Source organism: Scylla paramamosain, chromosome 13 (assembly GCF_035594125.1).
Source record: "Scylla paramamosain isolate STU-SP2022 chromosome 13, ASM3559412v1, whole genome shotgun sequence".
NCBI classification, from domain to species: Eukaryota; Metazoa; Arthropoda; class Malacostraca; order Decapoda; family Portunidae; genus Scylla; species Scylla paramamosain.
Genome location: NC_087163.1, coordinates 20,987,085 through 21,009,584, shown reverse-complemented (window position 1 = coordinate 21,009,584; position 22,500 = coordinate 20,987,085). Strand labels below are relative to the sequence as shown.

At 43.9% G+C, this 22,500-nt stretch overlaps 1 protein-coding gene across 15 annotated transcripts in view; it reads left to right on the top strand.

Annotated features, from left to right (window-relative positions):
* Positions 1-22,500, top strand: part of LOC135106496 (uncharacterized) — a 285,942-nt gene that overhangs the window by 182,253 nt on the left and 81,189 nt on the right. For 9 of the 15 annotated variants that reach the window (XM_064015553.1, XM_064015552.1, XM_064015560.1 and 6 more), the window contains one exon: positions 9,329-9,419. In XM_064015553.1, coding sequence (XP_063871623.1) covers positions 9,329-9,419 — 91 coding nt within the window. Of the gene's footprint in view, positions 1-9,328; positions 9,420-10,557; positions 10,716-10,919; positions 11,353-15,696; positions 15,788-22,500 lie in introns of those variants that run through there. The other 6 variants (XM_064015554.1, XM_064015548.1, XM_064015551.1 and 3 more) reach the window with 4 other exon arrangements.

The following is a 22,500-nucleotide window of genomic DNA, read 5'->3' as shown; positions in this document are numbered from 1 at the left end:
AGGGAGGGGAAAGTTAGACAAGGGAGATACATTACAAATATCATGATTACAATAATATTTCCCAAAACATCCTCAACTTTTCCTCGCCTCTTAAAAAAACAAACAAGCGTGACTACAAAATTGGAAAGAAACAAAAACGAACACAATGGAAGAACAAATTGAACCGCAGCAGATTTGTTAGACCAATGGAGGCTGTTGGCGATGCGCTGCGCTGTCTGACATCAACCCTTTCACTGTATGGTCGCCTTTAGTTAACATTATGAGCAGTATAATTTGCATGGGCTTATGGAAAAAGAAAGAATAAGAGGTTCGTTTTCCATTTTCAAAGCTACAGAACTAATGAATATACTCTAATGCAGAAATATATATCTGAAAATTGCTAGCGGATTATGGAGGGAAAATGGTTGGCATTGAAGTGGTAAAATAGAGGAGGGAGAATAAGAGAAGGGATATTATTGGTTAAAATGAACGACTATGGTTGTCAAATGGTGTATACAAAAGCCATTTTTCTTCATATTTTTCTCGTGCGTATTTTCTCTTTCATTCTCTCCAAAGCCAGGGTCGGAAATAATAACAGAAAAGAATCATGACTCAGAATGAACGAATATTGCCGTCCAGGGATAAAATTCAAAACTATTTTATTATAACTTCTTCATATTTTTCATGCACATTTTCTCACTTTCATCCTCCCTCACCGCTCTTTAAACACCAAATGGAAATTAATAATAATAAAAAAAGAACCATGCCTCAGAGTGAACGAATAGATAAATTTAAATATTTTTGTTATGATTTCTTTATATTTTTCATCCATTTCTCTCTCTCTCTCTCTCTCTCTCTCTCTCTCTCTCTCTCTCTCTCTCTCTCTCTCTCTCTCTCTCTCTCTCTCTCTCTCTCTCTCATCAAGAATAATAACGACTCAAAGTGAGCGAAGATTGCTATCAAGAGGGAAATTTCAAGCTATTTTATTATGATCAATTTTTTTTCATTCATGTCACCTCCTCTTCCTCTCTCTCTCACTCACCTCCCTTTGAACATGAAATTGAGAGCGGTAATAATAAAAAAAAATAAAATAAAATAAAAATAATAATAATAAATCAAAGAATATTACGGTCAAGAGATTAATTCAGAGGTATCTTTTATGTAATTTATTCATATTTTTCATTTATATAATCTACTTTTTTCCCCTCTCTCTTGCTCACTTCCCTTTAAAGACAGGATTGAAAATAATAGTGATGAAAATTATAAGACAAAGAATATTAGTCAAAATACAAAAATTCTAAGCTATTTTATTATAATTTCTTCATATCTTTCATTTATATCACCCTCTTTTCTGGCCCTCACACGCCTCCCTTTAAAGACACGATTGAAAATAATAGTGAAAATAAGCCAAGGAATTTTACCATCGCTATTTTACTTTCATTTCTTCATATCTTTCATTCACATCACCTCCCTCTTTTCTGTCCCTCACACACCGTCCCTTTAAGATGAAATGAAAAAGCAGTGATGATAAAAATAACAAAGAAAATTACTGTCAAAATATAAATTCCAAGTTATTTTATTTTCATTCCTTCATATCTAATTCATTCACATCACTATTTTCCCTCCCTTCCTCACTCACACACTCACTCACTCACTCACTCACTCACTCACTCACTCACTCACTCACTCACTCACTCACTCACTCACTCACCTCCCTCTAAAGACAAAATCGAAAGCAGTAAAAGTCACAAGTTGAAATTAACACAAACGTATCAAAACATAAATTTCAGGCTGTTTTATTATCACTTCTTCATATATCACTCCATCTTAGAGCCAGTTTCTTCTTGCACCTCTTTTTTAAGTTACTTTATCACGCCTGAACCCATTGTTTCTTGTCCTGTTCCGATTACTGAGTCTATTCCATTCATCAACATCATAACTTAATTCACTCGTACCGCTCTTTTAGGCAAGGTGGAATCAAAAGCTTTTCGTCTCATCAACTCCTCTCCTCTAACTGACTGTCTTCAGCCTCTTTCTCATCGCCGCAATATTACATCTCTTGCTATCTTCTTCCGCTATTTTCATGCCAACTGCTTTTCTGATCTTGCCAACTGCATGCCTCCCCTCCTCCCGCGGCCTCGCTGCACAAGACCTTCTTACTCTCACTCCTGTTCTGTCCACCTCTATAATACAAGAGTTAACCAGTATTCTCAATCATTTATCCCTTTCTCTGGTAAATTGAAACTCCCTGCCTGCTTCTGTATTTTTCCTATGATTTAAACTTTTTCAAGAGGAAGGTTTCAAGACTTATCGTGTAAATTTTGACCACCACTTTCGACTCTGTTCGGGGACCGGCATCTCAGTGGGCCCCTTTTTTTTTTTTACTGCAGTTTTTTTTTTGCCCTTGGCCAGTGACCCTCCCACATAAAAAAAAAAAAAAAAAAAGGAGAAGCCATCAGACCAAACCTATACACATGGCACCCAGTCAGTTCCTCTCATGCATATCACCACCACCACCACCACCACCACCACCACCACCATCTTTTCATTCCCTCCCTCACCCACCTCCCTTTAAGCACACGATCGAATGCAAGGTGGCCGCTTTCCATACCGCGCCTCCGAATTTACAAATACATCCCTAAAATACGGCCCGAGATTTCACAGCACTGCCATTCCGTAAAATAGTGGGCGAAAATTTTTACACATATTGGCTATCTGGCACACCCTGGAGGAAACTTGAGGGGGACACGTGGGTACTGGAGGCGCGTGCGAGAAGATACTGTGAATTGTAATCTTCGTATTGTGTGGGAAGACGTGGAGAGAGCTGGGGGAGGGAGAAGGGGAGAAGGAAGAAAGGAGGGTGACGAGGAGAGAGACGGGGGACAAAGAAGGGTTAAGAGTAGAATGGGGACGAGAAGGGAAAAAAGGAGGGCGAAGAGGAGAGAGACGAGAGAGAAAGAAGGGAAGAAAAAGGGTGAAGAGGAGAGAGAGATAGACGGGGAAGAGAAGGGAAGGAAGAGGGACTAGGAGGGAAGAAGGTTAAAAAGAAGGGATGGCAGGGGAGGAAAGAAGTTACAGAAAAGAGGAAGGAAGGAGTAAAAGAGGAAGAAAAAAAAATGAATGGAGAGAAGAATGGAGCGAATGGAAGGGAAAGAGAAAAGACGGTAATGGGGGAGGGCAGAGTGTAAAGTAGGAATGGAAGAATTAATGTAATGGAGTGGAAAAATAAGGTATGGGAGAAAAGTAGTTAGTGGATAAAAGGGAATAAAGTAATGGAGAAAAGAAAAAGAGAGAAAGAAGAAAATATGACAGCATGGAGTGAACAAATGAATGAATGAGAAGGAAGAAAGTAGGTAGGGGAAGGAGGGAAGGAAGAGAGAAATGGAGAGATGAATGATGAGGAGGAGAGGGAAGCAAGAAGGAAGTGAAGGTAGACAATAAGAGAAGAAGAAGGAGAAGGAGGAGGAGGAGGAGGAGGAGGAGGAGGAGGAGGAGGAGGAAGAGGAAGTCAGTGAGAGTAAGAGGGAGGAGGAGGCGTCTTGGTTTGGTACTAGTGGTTATTAACGTGACAAGAGAGAGAGAGAGAGAGAGAGAGAGAAGAGTAAAAAGAGAGAGGGAGAGGGAGAGGTGTACGTAATGTTTACCTGAAATATTGTCCATCCAACATTTTCCCGGCAGGACGAAACGGCTGCCACAAGACCGACATTAGCGAGGGATTTATACAGCAGTTAGTCGCTAGATTATTGGGTATGTATCACGGTTATTGCCATTTTATCTTGGCACGTTCCTCCTCCCGTCTATACGAGTCTCCTGCTATCATTGCTACCTGCCCCTCACCCTCTCTTTATAAGCGTTTCCCTTCCTCCCACTCCATTCCTCCTCCTCCTCCTCTTCCTCCTCCTCCTCCTCCTCCTCCTCCTCCTCCTCCTCCTCCTCCTCCTCCTCCTCCTCCTCCTCTTCCTCCTACTCCTCCTTTTCTCCCACACCCACACTGTTTGCTGTCATTGCTACTTGCCCGTCACCATCTTTATAAGGGTTTCTCTTCCTCCCTCTCATTCTTCTTGTCCTCCTCCTACCCTTGACTCCTCTTCCTCCTCCTCCTCCTTCCCCACCACCCTGCTTGCTTTCATTATATATACATCCCCATTATCATTTTTACAAGTATTCCTCGTCCTTCTACTCCCTCTTCTCTCCCTTCTCCTCCTATCCCTGTGTCCTCCTCCTCCTCGTCTTTCTCCTCCTCCTCCTCCTTCGTCCCCAGGCTGCTTTTCATAACGCCCATGTCTCATTTCTTTATTTATTCATCTGCCATTATCATCTCCGTATATCTCTTGGTTATTGCCTCGCTATTCATAATTCTGGTCTTCATTTTACGTGCCTTTTCGAATTCTTTAACTTTTCTCATCCTCTTTTTCCGTCAGTTTTTTTTTTTTTATATATATTTTTACTTGCGTTTTCTATTCGTCTCTGGTCATAATTGTATGGCGGATACTTTTTTATTTTGTTTGTTTGTTTGTTTGTTTGTTTTTTGCGTATGTTTGTTTGTTGTTTTTCGGTGTTCCGTATTTTTTCTTTTTTTTTGGCGTGTTTGTGTTTTCTTTTTTATTTCATTTTCAGGGTTGTGTATTTTTTTTTGTGTGTGTGTGTGTGTGGATGTTTGGTATTTTTTAAATTTCTTGGCAGTGCTGTATAGTTTTTTTTTTTCATTTTGCGTGTGTGGCTGTTTTTTTTTGTTTAATGTTTTCAAGGTTGTGTTTTTTTTTCTTTTGTTTTCATGATTGTGTAGTCTTGTTTTTTGTTTTTGGTTTTCTCATTGGTATTGATGAGGCAGCGTAGGTGAGCGAGAGAGTGAATGGGCCAGTCAGATATGGGTAATTATAGGGCGCCAGATAGTTCGTTGTGGTCAGCCAATTAAAATAACAAGTTCCATCATTTTCCATTTCCCATCTCCACCCTTTTCGTTTTCTATTCTTCTGGGTCTTCGTTGGAAAAAAAAATAATATACGTACATCTGCTTTTTAGTTTCTCTCTCTCTCTCTCTCTCTCTCTCTCTCTCTCTCTCTCTCTCTCTCTCTCTCTCTCTCTCTCTCTCTCTCTCTCTCTCTCTCTCTCTCTCTCTCTCTCTCTCTCTCTCTCTCTCTCTCTCTCTCTCTCTCTCTCTCTCTCTCTCTCTCTCTCTCTCTCTCTCTCTCTCTCTCTCTCTCTCTCTCTCTCTCTCTCTCTCTCTCTCTCTCTCTCTCTCTCTCTCTCTCTCTCTCTCTCTCGTCTGGAGTTGATATTTTAATTTTGCTTCAAGCTCACCAGTGTTCACCTTTAATAAGTACGAGTATAGCCTTGTTCTCCACCCCGTGTGTGTGTGTGTGTGTGTGTGTGTGTGTGTGTGTGTGTGTGTGTGTGTGTGTGTGTGTGTGTGTGTGCGTGCTTGTAGATGAAGGGGAGAGAGTAAGGGTCACTCAACATTCCGGGAAAAAAAGAAGAGAAGGGGGTGGGGGTGTAATGGAAAGCTGCTGCAACACTTACTACTTTATTGCAACGCTTTTTTTCTTTTTTTCTTATTTTTTTCCCATTCCTTTCTTTTTTGACTCCCGTGCACTTGGCGGTATTGCTGGGAGCTCAGGTTCTACTGTTATTGTCATGGCTCCTGCTTTTGCCTCCAACTTACTCGCAGATTTCTCTCTCTCTCTCTCTCTCTCTCTCTCTCTCTCTCTCTCTCTCTCTCTCTCTCTCTCTCTCTCTCTCTCTCTCTCGCTCTCGTTCTCGTTCTCGTTGGCAGTGGATTTCAGGAACTTAAAAATAAAAGAAAAAAAGTAGCACTCCTGATCAGCCGTCACTCGCATCTTCTCCCGTCCAGCTTCATTAAACTAGAATCAATAATTTATCACCATTACTTTGCGTCCCTGAATCGGAAACTACATGTCTGAGTTTCAGTTTGCGATTTCCTCTCTCTTTCTCCCTCCCTTCCTTTTTTTCCCTCAGTGTCCCGTTTTTTTTTTCTTTTCTTTTTTTTTTCCTATCGGGGGGTAAACTTCCCCCACGAGTATCAGGAAATCGGCGATATTTCGAAAATCGATTTTGGAATATCGCCTCGTGGGGACTTGGAGATTGGAAGACATTTATTTTCCATTTTTTTTTTTTTTGCCTCCCCATTTTTGTCAATCTATTCTGACCGATACCCGCTTTTGTATGTGCGTGTATGTACGTCTGTGTGTGTGTGTGTGTGTGTGTGTGTGTGTGTGTGTGTGTGTGTGTGTGTGTGTGCGTATGTGTGTGAATGCAGATGAATAAAACCTGCCGCGTGCCTGTGTCGTGTGTGAGTGAGTGCGTGTGAGTGAGCATGTGAGTGTGTGAGTCAGTGATCTATGAGGGCCGAGTCAAGCTTATGAATGGAAGACTACAACTCCATTTGCTGCGATGGATGTGATTGATGTGGTGGAGGAACCTGCGGCAGCCACGTCTCCCTCGTCGCTATTCTTCTTTTCGCGCTGAGCAGAGACAAGTAGGGACGGGGAGAGGGGGCGGGGAGGCAAGGAAGAAGTGAGAAGGCGGGAAGGTAAGAGAGAGAAGCAAGAAAAGAGAGGTAAGAAGGCAGGAGGATAAGAAAAAGGCAAGAAAAGAGAGATGCAAAGGTGGGAGGGTAAGAGAGAAAGAGAGAGAAGAAAAGAGGTGAAAAGGTAGAAGTGGTGAGGAAGTAAGTAAAGAGAGATAGAGAGGAGGGAAGGTTAAAGAGAGGCAAGAAAAGAAAGCTAGAAAGAAGAAAGAAGTAGGGAAAGTCAAAAAAAGAGAGAGAGAGAGAAGGCAAGGTTAAAGACAGGGAATAAAAGAGAGGTAGAGGAAGGAAGGTTAGAGACAGGCAATAAAAGAGAGCTAGAGAGAAGGGAAGGATAAAGAGAACCAGTAAAAGAGATGTAGAGAAGAGAGAAGGTTAGAGACAGGCAATTAAAGAGCTAGAGAGAAGGGAAAGGATAAAGAGGAGCAATAAAAGAGAGGTAGAGAGAAGAGAAAGTTAAAAAGGTAAGAAAAGACAGGCAGATTGAAAAAAAGGTAGAAAGAGGCAAGGAAAGAAAGCTAGAGAGGAGGGAAGGTTAAAGGCAGGCAAGGAAAAAGAGAGAAAACAGAGATGGGAAGAAATAGAAAGAACTAGAGAGGAGAGAACGTTAGAGAAAGGTAAGAAAAGAAAAAAAGGGTGGAGGCTTAGATAATGAGAAAAGAGAGAGAGAAGAGAAAGATAGGGAGATGAAAAAAATAATTAAAAGTAGTCAGAGAGGAAGAGTTGGAAGAGGGAAGGAAAGAAATGGAAAGAATGAATAAAGAAAAAAAGAGAAAAAAAGATAAGAAAGAAGATTTAGAGAGGGGGAAGAAAGGAGGGCTAAAGAGAGGAGAAAAGGTTAAGGAGCGGTAAGAAAGAAAGATTAGTGAGATGGAAGAAGGTGAAGGAAGGCAAGAGAGAGAGAGAGAGAGAGAGAGAGAGAGAGAGAGAGAGAGAGAGAGAGAGAGAGAGAGAAAATCAAGAAAGATGTAGTAGGAGGGAGAGACAGTGACTGAAAGAGAAGGGGGAGATGGGAAGGGGGATGGGAAGGGTAGGGGGAGACAGTGGTAGACAGTGACAGAAAGGAAAGGAGAGGAGGAAGGGGAGAGGAAGGGAGGGAGGAGCCGTACGAGATAGCAAAAAAAGGGGGAAGAGAGTTTTTTGGAGGTAAGAAATGGGAGTAAGGAGAGAGAGGGGAGAGAGAGGAAGGAGTGAGGGAGAGCCACAAAGGAAAGTAGATAAGAAGGGAGGGAGAGAGGAAGGAGGGTTGTGGAGAGAGAGAGAGAGAGAGAGAGAGAGAGAGAGAGAGAGAGAGAGAGAGAGAGAGAGAGAGAGAGAGAGAGAGAGAGAGAGAGAGAGAGGAAGATAAGCATAGAACAAAGTGAGACAGAGAAAGTCAGCGAGAGAGGCAAGGAGTGAAAGCAGAGAGGGAGAGGAGAGGAGGAGGAGGAGGAGGAAGAGGAGGAGGAGGAGGATGACAGGGATAGGAGAAAGGCAGGGTAATGAGAAGTGAGATGAGGTAAAGGAGGGAGGGAGGAAGATAAGTATAGAATAGAGGAACAGAGAGAGAGAGAGAGAGAGAGAGAGAGAGAGAGAGAGAGAGAGAGAGAGAGAGAGAGAGAGAGAGAGAGAGAGAGAGAGAGAGACGTGGGGAGGGACTAGAAGGAACAGAGGAAGAGTGAAGGAGAGGAAAGTGGGCGGACAAGGAGGGAAGAAGGAAGGAAGGCAGGGAGGACTGAGAGATAAGGAGGAGGCTTCTCACTAAGGCACACGTCAAGGTGAAAGGCAAGCCATGTCCCTCTTCGTCTTTGGGTCCTCGGCGCATCACGGCAGAGACACTCCTCACAACTCCTCTCGCAAATCCTCTCTCTCTCTCCCTCCCTCTCTCCCTCTCTCTTTCTGTCTCATTTATCTTATTCGTGTTGGATCCTCTTTTCATTTCACGAAAGAGGCATGAGGGTGATTATCCCGCAGGTAAAGCCCCGGGTGGAAATAAAGTGCTTCTCCTTACTCCTCTCTGTGTGTTTTAGGGGGGAATTATTATCAAGTTGTGGTGAAATACATGGTGTTGTTACCTAAGTGTGGGGGATGTTTCTGAGTAATCGAATGCAGCCAGGTGTGATTTGTGCGTCTCCGTGTGTTTGGATTCGCGGTAATTTGGTGGAAAGTCTTGAAATTATGTTGTTTTTGTGTGTGTTTGAAAGGAGTGTGCGGATGGTTACGAGACTTGTCTAGTGGTATTAATGTGTGTGTTTAGTGCAGGCGTATGACTGGGAAGAATTATTGTTTTTTTTAATTTAATTTAATTTTTTTTAACTTTAAAGGGACAGGGAATGGATTTATTGAAAGGTATGTTAATAAAAAAAATTGTTACGAGTTATACTACTACTACTACTACTACTACTACTACTACTACTACTACTACTACTACTACTACTACTACTACTACTACTACTACTACTACTACTACTACTACTACTACCACTACCACCACCACCACCACCTCTACACAACCACCAGTAAAAACAGTAATAAAAACGCAAGACTGCATTACCAGCACGGACAGAAGCGAGTGCATCCACCTACACATGTATCTTTCTTTGATCTCGAGGGCAGCATCCCAGCCATCCTACGACCCCATTCTCCCAGAGCCCGAGACCCCCAGAGCCCCAGAGCCGCAGCGCCGGAGCATCCAAGCATCACTAGAGACTCGCTGTTTTTGTATCACTTTGCGGGCAGCGAGCGAGCGAGCCATTCCTCCCTGCAGGCCCTGGGGGAGAGCAAGAATGTGATATCAGTATTGGTCTTGTCTCCCTCACTCAGGACCCCGGGATCCTCTGCCCCTCTGCCGCGTCTCGTCCCGCCCTTCTTCCCGATGCGACGCAGGAACGGACCATTCTTCCCGCCACTTAAGGTATGTAACATGTCCTTTGCCTGCGCCCCTCCTCGCCTTGCCTCCCCTCGCGTACCCCACTGTGAGGTTGTGAGGCTGTGAGGTCACGGCTTGATGTGTGTGTGTGTGTGTGTGTGTGTGTGTGTGTGTGTGTGTGTGTGTGTGTGTGTGGGAGTGCTCATAGCCACTGGGACGCTCTTATCTGATTTGCTTGTCAGGGAGAGTGGGCGGGTATTTGGTCTTCTGCTGTTCATCTGTTATTTGGATTAATGGAGGCGTGGTGAGTGTGTGTGTGTGTGTGTGTGTGTGTGTGTGTGTGTGTGTGTGTGTGTGTGTGTGTGTGTGTGTAAGAAGTAGACGAAAGACTAAAAAAAGAAAGAAAAAAATTAAACCTTGATTGTCACATTCCAAAAAAAGTTTATCAGAAAAAAGTGTTCCAATCGGGTGAACCAATTACTGTAGTTGAGGAAGCGTCTTGACACTCCCTCTCTTGAAATAGTTAAAGTCATATTAAGGAGGAAGGACATAATCGAGAGCAAAGAGAGTTCCTGAGTTTGATATTACCTTAGTTTCGCTTATTTTCTTATTACTTTTAATGGATGCAGGTGAAGCGTCTGGAAAGGAGATATAAAAGAAGCACCGTGCATGCATATTCAGGGAAAGTTGAAAATGGAGAAGAATTTTAAAAAGGCGGAGGTAATGTAGCATGTAAGGCGACGCGGTGCCCTCCTCTTGAAAAGTCTGAGGCCGAGGGATGCTCTGCTAAGTTTGAAGAGACTCTGTTGACGTGTACAGGAGTAAAAATGAGCGCGGGGAAAGAAGCATCGATGAACCTTTTGTCACCTCACAGTTCACTAGTAATGGCTGACGATGAGGACTTTCTTCTCTTCTTTTCTCTTTCTTTACATCTCCGTTTGTGTAAGTGACGTGGTACTGAAGTAGTAAGATATATTTTTTTATATAGTATTCTAGTAGTTGTTTTGCTATTGTGACTCATAAATCAGTCTGTCAATCAGTCAGTCAGTCAGTCATTCAGTCAGTCCGTTACTCAATCAATCAGTCAGTCAGTCAATCAGTCAGTCAGTCAGTCAGTCAGTCAGTCAGTCAGTCAGTCCATGTTGCTTGCCTGTAGAGGTAACACTGATTCTCCCACACGCAGCTCTGAAATGCCTGGAAACTTTTACATTACACGGCGAACATGAACTGCGACAAGGGAACTGACGGAGAGACATCGAGGCGGCGCGTTGCTCACCACTCACTGCAATACACGAAACACAGAAATACACCAAGATTAAACAACACGTGGCTGAAATAAAATGGAACACTAGCACAAGAGAGAGAGAGAGAGAGAGAGAGAGAGAGAGAGAGAGAGAGAGAGAGAGAGAGAGAGAGAGAGAGAGAGAGAGAGAGAGAGAGAGAGAGAGAGAGAGAGAGAGAGAGTACTATCCCTTGGGCTTGCAAATATTACATAGAATACTCAAAGGTCCTTAAGTTATAACCTATCACGTTAACTTCCCTCAGGTTTCGTGTTCCCTAATGGACACCGTAAGGGCGTTGTGTTGTACTGAAATGTTTAGAGCGACTGATCATGTCCGGCGCTGTACCAAACTCCAGGGTCTCTGAGAGGACTCCCCCGGGGCGCCTCCTACTGGTCATGTTTGATCATTTTACGAGTACACTAGACCGTCGGCTATATTAGTGTGAAATTATCCGGGTTGTCACTCACGATATTGTTACGTTTAAGTGCTCTTGTAAATAAGTATTGTGTATGATAACTTAATTTCCCGTGTGTGAACGTAAACATTCCCGCCCCTGTATGGTGGAGCATAAACAGCTGCCATTTTTCATTACTGTGTGCTTTTAACAAATGAAATACTCGCCTCGTGATCGCCGTAATGGTGCATGATATCAATGAAAAAAATGTAAATTCTCTCAATAAAATTCATATATTGGTCCTGACGACGGTGAATTGTCCCCTTCCTCCGTCCACCCCACCCCCTTCATCTGTCCTGTGAGGGGGAGGGGGTAGTACGTGTGGTTGGTGACAGAAGACGTGTCCACTATCCCCACCACAACACCCCCTTCAGAACAAGAAATAACGGATTCAGGCTTGAAAAATTTAGGTTTAAGAAAGAGATAAGAAAAAATTGGTTCTCAAATAGAGTGGTAGATGAATGGAACGGACTCAGTAATCATGTTGCTAGTGGTAAGACATTAGGGAGCTTTAAGAGAAGATTAGACGGGTTTATGGATGGGGATGATAGGTGGAAATAGGTAGATATATTTCACACAGGGACTGCCACGTGGCTTCTTGCAGCTTCCCTTATTTCTTATGTTTCTTATGTTCTGTATGTGGGGGGGGGGGGGCGGTGCGTGTGGGTGTTTCCGTGCGCCTGCGTGTTAAGGCTGAGAGGTCATACAGGTCGGCGGGGCTGATGGTTCCCTACTGGCCCTGACGGAGGCTGAGGGCTGATATCTGAGTGTCTAGCGTGGTGAGGGACGCGAGGGATGCCTGTGTGGGTGCTTCCTGCTTGGGGAATGTATGTGTGGGGGAGGGGGTTGTGGGGAGGGGCGTGAATAATGTTTTCATACCTTTTATCTATAGAGTCTGATGTGGTTGGTATGTTTATTTTTTGTTGTTGTTGTTGTTGTTGTTGTTGTTGTTGTTGTTGTTGTTGTTGTTTTTGTTGTTATTGTTTCTGGCGACAAACCAGACACGGCGTGATGAGTTTGGTCGAATTTCAGTCCTTCAACAAAAGACAACACAAATACGAACCGGAATAGAACACACACACACACACACACACACACACACACACACACACACACACACACACACACACACACACACACACACACACACACACACACACACACACACACACACACACACACACACACACACACACACACACACACACATATCCATCCAGGCAGGCAGGGAGGACATTGTGTTTTACCTCCTGTTTTTCCTTTTTTTTTTGTACATTTCCCAAACGGAGAGCACGACGTGAGCGGGACGCAAGTAATGAATAGTGTGTGCAATGCTGGACGTGAATTTCGCCTCCGTGTTTGAAATGGAATAAGACCCTTGTGTGTGTGTGTGTGTGTGTGTGTGTGTGTATGTGTGTGTGTTTTATAGCGATACTAAATTGGAAGAGGAATATCAGTGTTCAGAAAATAGAGGAGCAAATTTAATAGTTGTAAAAAAAATTTCTCTCTCTCTCTCTCTCTCTCTCTCTCTCTCTCTCTCTCTCTCTCTCTCTCTCTCTCTCTCTCTCTCTCTCTCTCTCTCTCTCTCTCTCTCTCTCTCTCTCTCTCTCTCTCTCAAAATCTTAGTACATAAAAGTCTCTGGCTCTCTGCGCATTCACACCAGAATTTTAAAACCACCAAACGGGCCCAGACTGGAGATGGCTGGACCTTGAAAAAGAAACGGGCGAGTAAAATAGCTTGGAATGGTCGTCAAAAAATGTGACCCCGCACTAACAGCCTTCCAACACGACACAAAAGTCACGGTAACAGAGGCAGGCTACTCGGGGCTACAGAGAAGGAGGAGGAGGAGGAGGAGGAGGAGGAGGAAGGAAGGAAATGGTAGAGATCAGTGGTGTTGAGATAGTAAGGTGAAGGAAGGGAGTAGAGAGAGAGAGAGAGAGAGAGAGAGAGAGAGAGAGAGAGAGAGAGAGAGAGAGAGAGAGAGAGAGAGAGAGAGAGAGAGAGAGAGAGAGAAGGATTAATTATGAAGAAAAAAAAAAACGGGGCGTATTCGTGAAGGAAAGGGTGTTTTTATTAGGGTGTTGTTCTAGAAAGGGAAACTTTGAGGATGGAAAGTTAAAAAAAAATAAGAGAAAACAAGGAAGAGGATGAAGGAGGATATGGATTGTGGCATAGAAGAGGAAAGATTAGGTAGAGTATTGTGGTGTAGAAAGAGGGGAAACAGAACAGGGAAGGGAAGGGAAGGGAAGGGAGGGGGCTGTTAACCGTGACATAGTAGAGAAAGAGAAAAGGGAAGGGAAGAGAAGTAGAGCTGTTGACCTTGGTGCGGAAGAGAAAAAGTTAGGAAAAACAGAGAGAGAGAGAGAGAGAGAGAGAGAGAGAGAGAGAGAGAGAGAGAGAGAGAGAGAGAGAGAGAGAGAGAGAGAGAGAGAGAGAGACTGTGTGGGGGCTGCCATAGCGAAGAAGAGACAGAGAAACACAAAATAGGAAAATGAGAAGAAAATTTGCGAGACCAGGCATAGAAGAATTAGAAAAAAAGGACAATGAATATAAAGAGAAAGCAAGGAAAGGAGGAAAATCAGGTTTGTGGATCATGGTAAGGAAGAGAGAAAGAGAGAGAGAAAGAGAGACAGACGCAGGGAGAGAGAATTGCGGGGTGGCAGGGTGGAGGGGTGAAGAGGGAATAGAGAAAGAGTGGATTGGGCTGTTTGGGGGAAGGTGAATGCAAGGGAAAAACTAAAACTCCCTTTACATGGCGATAAAAATAGTTGGATATCAAGGCCTTTCTATTGCCCTCTTTTTTTTTCCTCTTTATTTTTCCTCTTTATTTTTCCCCTTTCTTTTTTTTTTCCCGTTTTTTTTACGCATTTTTTTCCTTTCCACTTGTGTTTCAGAAATTTCCACGTTCTTAATTTCCACTAAAGTGCTTCTCTTTGCTTTTTTTTCCCCTCATTTTCTTCTTTTTCTTCTTTTTTTATATTTTTCATACAGAAGTTGTTTTTTTATTCGTCTCGTTTTCTGTGTTAGTTTTTTTCTGTATATATATATATTTTTTTTTTATTTCTTGTTGTCATTTACCATTTGTTTCCTATTCTTACTTCATTTTTTATCTTATGCATTTCTTCTATTTTTTCTATTTTTTTTCTCTTTTTTCTTTCTGTTAATTCTTTTACGTGTTCATTTCTCTCTCTCTCTCTCTCTCTCTCTCTCTCTCTCTCTCTCTCTCTCTCTCTCTCTCTCTCTCTCTCTCTCTCTCTCTCTCTCTCTCTCTCCTCTCCTCTCCTCTCCTCTCTCTCTCTCTCTCTCTCTCTCTCTCTCTCTCTCTCTCTCTCTCTCTCTCTCTCTCTCTCTCTCTCTCTCTCTCTCTCTCTCTCTCTCTCTCTCTCTCTCTCTCTCTCTCTCTCTCTCTCTCTCTCTCTTTGCTTGCCTTCCTGACTACCTGCCAACGTATCTATGTTTGTCTTTGTCGTTATTTGTCGGTGTGTCTGGATGTATTTCTTTCCTTCTTTCTCGCTCTCGTTCTCGTTTTCCCTTTCTCTATTTACCTCTTTTCCCTTTTCCGTATGTTATTTTCCGTTGCTATATAATTTCCCCTCCTTTCTGTATAGTTTCCCCTCCTTCCTACCACTCATTTCCCATTTCTGTATAGTTTTCCCTTCGTTCCTACCTCTCGTATTCCATTTCTGTTTAGTTTTTCCTGCTTACCTCTCATTTTCCCGTTTCTATATTGTTTCCTCTCGTTCCTACCGCTCATTTTCCCCCTCTCTGCCTCCCCGCGCCATTACAGCACACTCAGGCAAGGTCATGAATGCGATAACACTCATTTCTGGAAGCCTGGAGGTGATGGTGCAAAGGTACAGATTTGTAGAAGACTTGCAGGATTCCTTGTTCTGTTACTGCGTGTTCTTGGGTGGCTGTGGTGGTGGTGGTGGTGGTGGTAATGTTGTTGTTGTTGTTGTTTAGTAGTAGTAGTAGTAATGGTAGAAGGGACTAGATGATGATGATGATGATGATGATGATGATAAAAAACGGGAAATGTGTATGCACCAGGAATTTTCGCGAGAGAGAGAGAGAGAGAGAGAGAGAGAGAGAGAGAGAGAGAGAGAGAGAGAGAGAGAGAGAGAGAGAGAGAGAGAGAGAGAAAATAAAGAACGAGAAAGAGAGAAAGTCGTTCCCTCCCTCCCTCCCCCTCTCTCTCTCTCTCTCTCTCTCTCTCTCTCTCTCTCTCTCTCTCTCTCTCTCTCTCTCTCTCTCTCTCTCTCTCTCTCTCTCTCTCCCTCCCTCCCTCCCTCCCTCCCTCCCTCCCTCCCTCCCACCCTCCCTTCCTTCCTTCCAAACATACGCACACACTGAACTCGGAAAATGAAGAAACCAAACATAAAACCGAATTATCCGAAAATAATATCACGAAAGCACGCCATTACAGATCAAGGAAGAAGAGGAAGAAGAAGAAGAAGAAAAAGAAGAAGAAGAGGAAGAGGAGGAGGTCAGTAGCAAGAGCAGGAGGAGGAAGGAAAAGGGAAAGGTTCCGAGGCAAATTATTTACAAGGAGAAGAAGGTGAAATAATTCCGTTGCCTTTGCAGATTCCGAGTTCCCGTGGCTTCGTCTCTTCATAGCAACTGGGGGAGACTTCCAGGCCCTTTCAGCAAGCGTCATTAGCGTCAATGTGAAGTCCTGTAGCCCCGCAGGAGGACGAGGAGAAGGGAGAGGGACTGCTGGGGAAGGCGAGGACATTGAGGACTTTAGGAAGGGGCTTTGTGTAACGCTGGGGAATATTATTGAGGTTAGCGTCTCTGGGGGAGGTGCAAGGAAGGCTGGTTTATGTATAATGAGTGGTGAAAAATAAGGTTGTGTAATGACTCAGGAGGAGGAGGAGGAGGAGGAGGAGCGGGAGGAGTAGCAGTAGGAGGAGGAGGTGGCAGTTTTCGGTGGAATTGAGTGTCTGGAGGAGGTAGAAAGGAAGGGGGTCTTGTATATATTTAGTGATGAAAAATAGGGGTGTTTAATGATCAAGGATGAGGAAGAGGAGGAAAAGGTGCAGCGCTTCCAAGGACTGTATTTTACTGGGAAGGGAAGGAGGGAAGAGGGAGGGAGAGAAGGCTTTGTTTAACGGAATGGAGGGAGCTTGTATGCTAAGGAAGGGGGTGGTAACTTGGGACCTGCACTGAGAAAGGGAGGAATGGGAGGAGGAGGAAGGGCAGGGGAAGAGGGAAGAGGGACAGTATGTAATTATTGTAGGGGTAGTAGTGGTAGTAAGAGGAGGAGGAGGAGAAGGATAACTGGTCTTTGTTCTATGGTGGGGAAGAGGAGGAAGAGGAGAGGGAGGAGAAGAAGAGGGATCAGTGCATAATGATAGGGAGGTGAGGGGGGAAGATGGAGTACATAATGCTTGTATGAGGAGGAAGAGGACAAGGAGGAGGAGGAGGAGGAGGAGGAGGAGGGGGGTAGTACATACAACCAGCGAGGAATAGAGATGGTGCACACGTGTGGTGGGGGAGATGGGGGTGGTAGTGGGGGTGGTTGGGGTGTCAAGGATTATACGCAGCAGTTGCAGAGGAGCAGGCGGGGGTGTAATGGTGTGAGGGGGGCGTTAGGAGTGCATGGTGGGGCGAGACAGTATGAAGGTATGTGTAATAGGGGCGTGTGATAGCGTGAGCATGGCCAAACACTCGTAACTGCGTGTGTGTGTGTGTGTGTGTGTGTGTGTGTGTGTGTGTGTGTTGCTTGCAAATTTATGTCGGTGTGTTTGTATGTATATATGTATTTGCTTTGGAACATTCAGCCTTTACATTCGTGGTTGTGAGCGTGCGTGTGTCTGTGCGTGTGTCTGTGTGTGTGTAGTTAGGTATGTGCGGGTGAAGAGCTGGACCGATGAATGGATGGTTGGGTGGATAGTTAGATGGGTGGATGGATGGAGCGAGGGAGACAGACAGACAGGCAGGCAGGCAGGTAGAGAAGAGTGGGTTGGCTGGGGGAGTGGGGGGATCCTTTCTGCAATGGCTGTAGTGGCGCCTTTGTTGATTGTAATTACTGGCTTGCCAAAAACGTGACAAAGACAGGCTGGCTGGATAAAGGAACAGGGAAGTGCGAGAGAATGAATAAATGAATAAAGGAAGGAAGGAAGGAAGGAAGGAAGGAAGGAAGGAAGACGGACGGAGGGATGGCATTGAAGATGAAGAATAAGAAGGAAGAGGACTAAAGCAAGAAGCCAGAAAGAGGACAAAAGAGAGGTTTTTAATTTACTTATTCTCCTCCTTATTCTTCTTCTCTTTCTCCTTTTCCTTCTCCTCCTCCTCTAAAATCACCTTTGTCTTCTGTCATTTAAAAAGCGCGTTACTCGGGAAAGTGAAGGAGCGTTGATTCTGACCTTCTATGGCTTCATTGTCAGAGAGAGAGAGAGAGAGAGAGAGAGAGAGAGAGAGAGAGAGAGAGAGAGAGAGAGAGAGAGAGAGAGAGAGAGAGAGACTCATCCATTGATCTCCACCACCTGATCCCCCCGTCACTCTTTCCCCTTCCACCTGAACCTGACCCCTTCCATCCGTACTCTTTCCACGTTATTTCCTCGTCTTGACCTCTCCCACCCATCCCTGCCCTTTCCTTTCCCTCCCGCTGCTCCTTGTCTCCTTCTGCCTTCTCGCCGCCTTCTGTTTCCGTGTCCAAATGTTCTCACGTGTCCCCATTCACCTTTGTTACTCTGGTGTCTTTATTTATTCACGTTCTCTTGTAATCGTGTCGTCCCTCTGGTCCTGTCGGGATGGTGCCGTGCTGTCCTCGTGTTTTCGTGTTGTTCCTGTTCTCTGATGTGTGGTGGTGTTTTCTTTTAAATATTCTCTTTCGCTTCTTGTTTCCAGTCTTGTTCTCGTGTAATTGTTCTTGTTATTCTTTGTGATGCGTGATGTCTTCTCTTAAACATTGCCTTCCTTTTGTTGTTCTTTGTTGTTGTGTCTTTGTGTATCCATTGCCTTCGTTTTGTTGTTCTTTGTTGTTGTGTCTTTGTGTATCCATTGTCGCCCTTGTTTATGATGTGTAATGTCTTGCCTTCACATTCGCTCCCTCTTATCCTCGTGTGTAGGCTTGTCGCGGTCGTCTTGTCCTCGTGTTGTCGTCCTCGCCGGTGCCGTGGTGCAGGGTGTCTGGCAAACAGCGGGCTTTACGCGTGAATAATAATGGGAGGTGGCCGAGGCTGCAACAGGGCCTTGCAGTAACAACATTGATCCCAGACTCAGGGTGGTTATGGTGTCAGTCGGGTACAGCTTGTGGCCCTGCTGGCTCGGGAAGGTCGCGGCTGACTGACTGACTCCACTTGGCTAATGGCTGACCCGCCTACTGCTGCTTGCCTCCGCTGATTGAATACCAGAGGCGATGATTGGTTACGGGGCCAAGGCTGCTCGCTCCCTGATTGGTCGTCCTTGGTATCCCGGCGGCTGCTTGGTTAGGGACGGGCGGGGGAGTTTAGAAAGCAGATATATTGGTTTCCAGGGAATATGATTTGATTTCCGAACAGTGATTACAAGGTTCAGCGGCCGTAAGACTGATTAATCACCTGGATCCTGGAAGTGTTGCCTTATAAAATATTGTAAGGTTGCTTCATCAGACGGCGAGAGTAAGCGATCAAAAATTCGTGGTCGAGTTAACAGTTTCGCGGGTGAACGGTCCACTAACCCTGGTATTTGTGGCCTAGTGAACCTTGGGGATCAATAGCAGCTGACTGGCTCACTCACAATGCATGGCCGGCGGCGGGATGGACGCAGGTGTGTATCTAATGAAGGGATCAGGTGAAGCTTATCTGTTACACCTGTGCTAGTAACCCTTCCTACTGCTGCTATTACTGCCATTACTGTTACTGCTACTGCTGCCACTGCTACTGCTGACGAGATGAGGGTTTTTTCCTATACCTGTGATCGTAACCGTTTATTCTCTCACTTCCTACTACTGCAAAAACATCAACAATAAAAACAACAACAACAACAACCTAAAGCTTCCCATATTTTCTTAAGTTCATATGTTCTCAACTCTCACTTCCTATAACAACAACAGCAACAACAACAACAACAACAACAACAACATCTACTACTATCACTACTCTATATCCTCTCTTTACCACTCTCACCTCTAACCGTACCCTTCTCTTCTTTCATCCCCTCCCCTCTCTCCCAACCCCCGCCACGCCGCACTCTCCTCTCCCTCTCCTCTCCCCCCCAGCGGCCAGCACTCCCCTTTACTCCAATACATCTCGTCTGACTCACTGCCAACTCAGTCCAACAATTAATATATGACGAACGAGCGGGTGTGTGTTTGGAATGGTGGTGTGATTGTGAGTGATGGTGCTGATGGTGGTGGTGGTGGTGGTGCTGGTGGTGGCGGTGGTGGTGGTGGTAATGATGATGAGGCGCCATTACCATCGTGTCCCAAAATAACTTCTGCATGAGATATATTTTGTAGTGTAGATATTAATATTGACTCCGTAACGTTGGTCTTTAGTCTCTCTCTCTCTCTCTCTCTCTCTCTCTCTCTCTCTCTCTCTCTCTCTCTCTCTCTGGTAGTCAATGGTTGTTACACACTTTTACGTGGTTAGTGTTTCGCTCGTTTTCCGTTTCAGTGGTTTGCGTGATGCGTCTTGTGCTTCAGATGGTTTCGTGGGTTCACACTTGGGATGATCCGAGGCGACGATGCTTCACTTTATGCGTTTCGAAGCTTCGGTACTTGTTTTTATATATTTATTTATCATTAGCATTCGGTGTTTTTATGTATTTATTTATTTATCTATTTATTTCTAATCTTTAAGCCGAATTTGTGGTAGTTTAATTCTTTCCTGCTATTAAGTGCTTAAGATGATTTTTTTTTTCCTGCTTTTCAAATAATTTTTCTATTCTTCCTCATGTAAAAGTCTTTTTTGTTATTCCGTTGTGACTTTGAGTAATTAATTTTTATTTTTTGATATTCAGTAACCCATTCCTTTTTGACATTCAGTGGCACGTGTATCCCGCATTTTGTGCCTGTTTTTTACCTGTAGTAATCAGCGCTTTCTCATGTCCAGTATAACATATTCGGCGCATATCATGGAAGGTTTAGCTTTAAATTCTAGCCACGCTGTATGCCATGTTCTGTGTGACGTGAGAAAAATTGATCATTAGTATAATTTTTTCTTCTATTTTTTCATGTGATTAGCTTTTCCTCTATTTTGCTTTTCCTTTTGATGACGTTTTTCTGTCATTTACCTTTTTTTCTGTTTTTTTTTTTTCTCAACTACATATAATTAAAGCTGATAATCTTTTTTTTTTTTTTTAAGACTTTTTCAGGGCAACAATCTTTCCTCGCAATGTATTTTTTCTTTCCTGCACATTCTTTTTTTCTTTTTGTCAGTCTTTGTGGTATTTTTTCTTGAAGTGAATTTGTTGTTGTAGTTCAGTGGTCATTATTCTTATTCTTGCCTGCCATTTTCTTCAATAACATTTCGTTCAGGGCAACAATCTTTCCTCTCAATGCTATTTTCTTTTCATTTTTTTGTCATTGTAATGTAATTTTCTTCAGTGATGCTATTCTCAGTGTTATTTTCCTCCAAGGACATTTTTTTTCTGACCATAAACCTTTCATGCTATTTCTATATTCCTTCAAGATCTTTTTTATGCAGTCTTTCCTCGCAGTGTCAATTTTTTTCTGTCGACAACGTTTATTTTCAAGAAACTAAACTTCCCTCACTTTTCTAGTACCTAAACACCCCTCTCAGTGTGACTACCCCATTAAGAACATTCCCTGCACATTTCCGTCTGCAAGGTGAATCAATAAGATTATCACCTAACCACCAGTACACTTTTCGTCCCTATTTCCTCACATGAATAATTTTTACTCCTCGTATTATTTCCATTTTTACAGTATCCACAGGTCTTCAGCCACCAAACAAATAAATTCAAACATCATCTAATCAATACCACTTCCACACCTTATTTCCTGACACGGATAACTTTTTCTGCTTCTATTATTTATGTTTGCGAATATCCACACGTCTCCAGCCACGAAGTAAGAAAATGTCTGGCCATGTACCCTTTTGCTTGAGTCACCCCGCGAGGCTCAGTCAGGCGAGGGACACAAGACTCACTCCTAAGCCAGCCCGCGCCTGTAACAAGTAGCTTACCCTCGTGGAGAAACAAAGAAAGTTCAACAGTCCAATAAATGCCGCAGCGAAGCGAAAATATAAGAAAGAGGAAGGAAAGATGGAAAATAAGGTATTCTTCATCCACCACCACCACCACCTTCACCACCACCACCATAACAATACTTCGTCTCCACAGCAAAGCAAACATATAGAAAGGAAAGAAAGTTCAGATAGAAAATAAACCATTCTTGATCCACCACCACCACCACAATCACCTCCACTAACACCACAAAGCTTCGTCTCCATTCTCTTCCTCTTTCCTCTTCCTCCTTGCCGTGTTTTCTACAAGATATTCTGTATTTCCGACCCTTTCTCTCCCACTCGTTGCTCTAACCTAACCCAACCTGCATGGGTCGTACGGAATAATATCCAGAGAGAGAGAGAGAGAGAGAGAGAGAGAGAGAGAGAGAGAGAGAGAGAGAGAGAGAGAGAGAGAGAGAGAGAGAGAGAGAGAAACATGGTCTTCACGCAGAATTGTATCCGGAAATCGCGTATTTACTGACAAAAGACTGTCGGAAATTTACGCAGCGACACACTGAAAATACGACAGGAAAAGTAGGAGGAGGAGGAGGAGGAGGAGGAGGAGGAGGAGGAGGAGGAGGAGGAGAAGAAGAAGAAGAAGAAGAAGAAGAAGAAGAAGAAGAAGAAGAAGAAGAAGAAGAAGAAGAAGAAGAAGAAGAAGAAGAAGAAGAAGAAGAAGAAGAAAAAAGAAGACAAGGAGTTCAAGAGAGAGAGAGAGAGAGAGAGAGAGAGAGAGAGAGAGAGAGAGAGAGAGAGAGAGAGAGAGAGAGAGAGAGAGAGAGAGATGGGAGGAATACAGAAGGAGGTAAGGTGAGACGCAGAAGAGCAATCGAAAGAAGAAATAGGAAGAGGAAGAAGAGAAGAAAGGAGAAGAGGAGCTCTAGAGGTGAAAGAGAAAGTAGAAAGAATACTAACAGAGACGAGGTTAGATCAGAAAGAGCAAAGAAGAAAAAAAATAATAGAAGGAGGAAAGGAAAAAGAAGAGAAAGAGTTCAAGAGAAGAGAGAGAAAGGAGAAGAAATACTGAAGGAGCTGAGGTGAGATGAGGAACAACAAGAAGAAGACGAAGAAGGAGGAGGAGGAGGAAGTCGAGGGGGAGGGAGGGAGGGTGCAAAGAAAGACGAGAGGGAAGGAAGATGAAGGAGGGTGAAATGGAGGAAGGGTATAACCGAATATTGTGTGTGGAAACTTGCATAACGTGCGAGGCAATGGA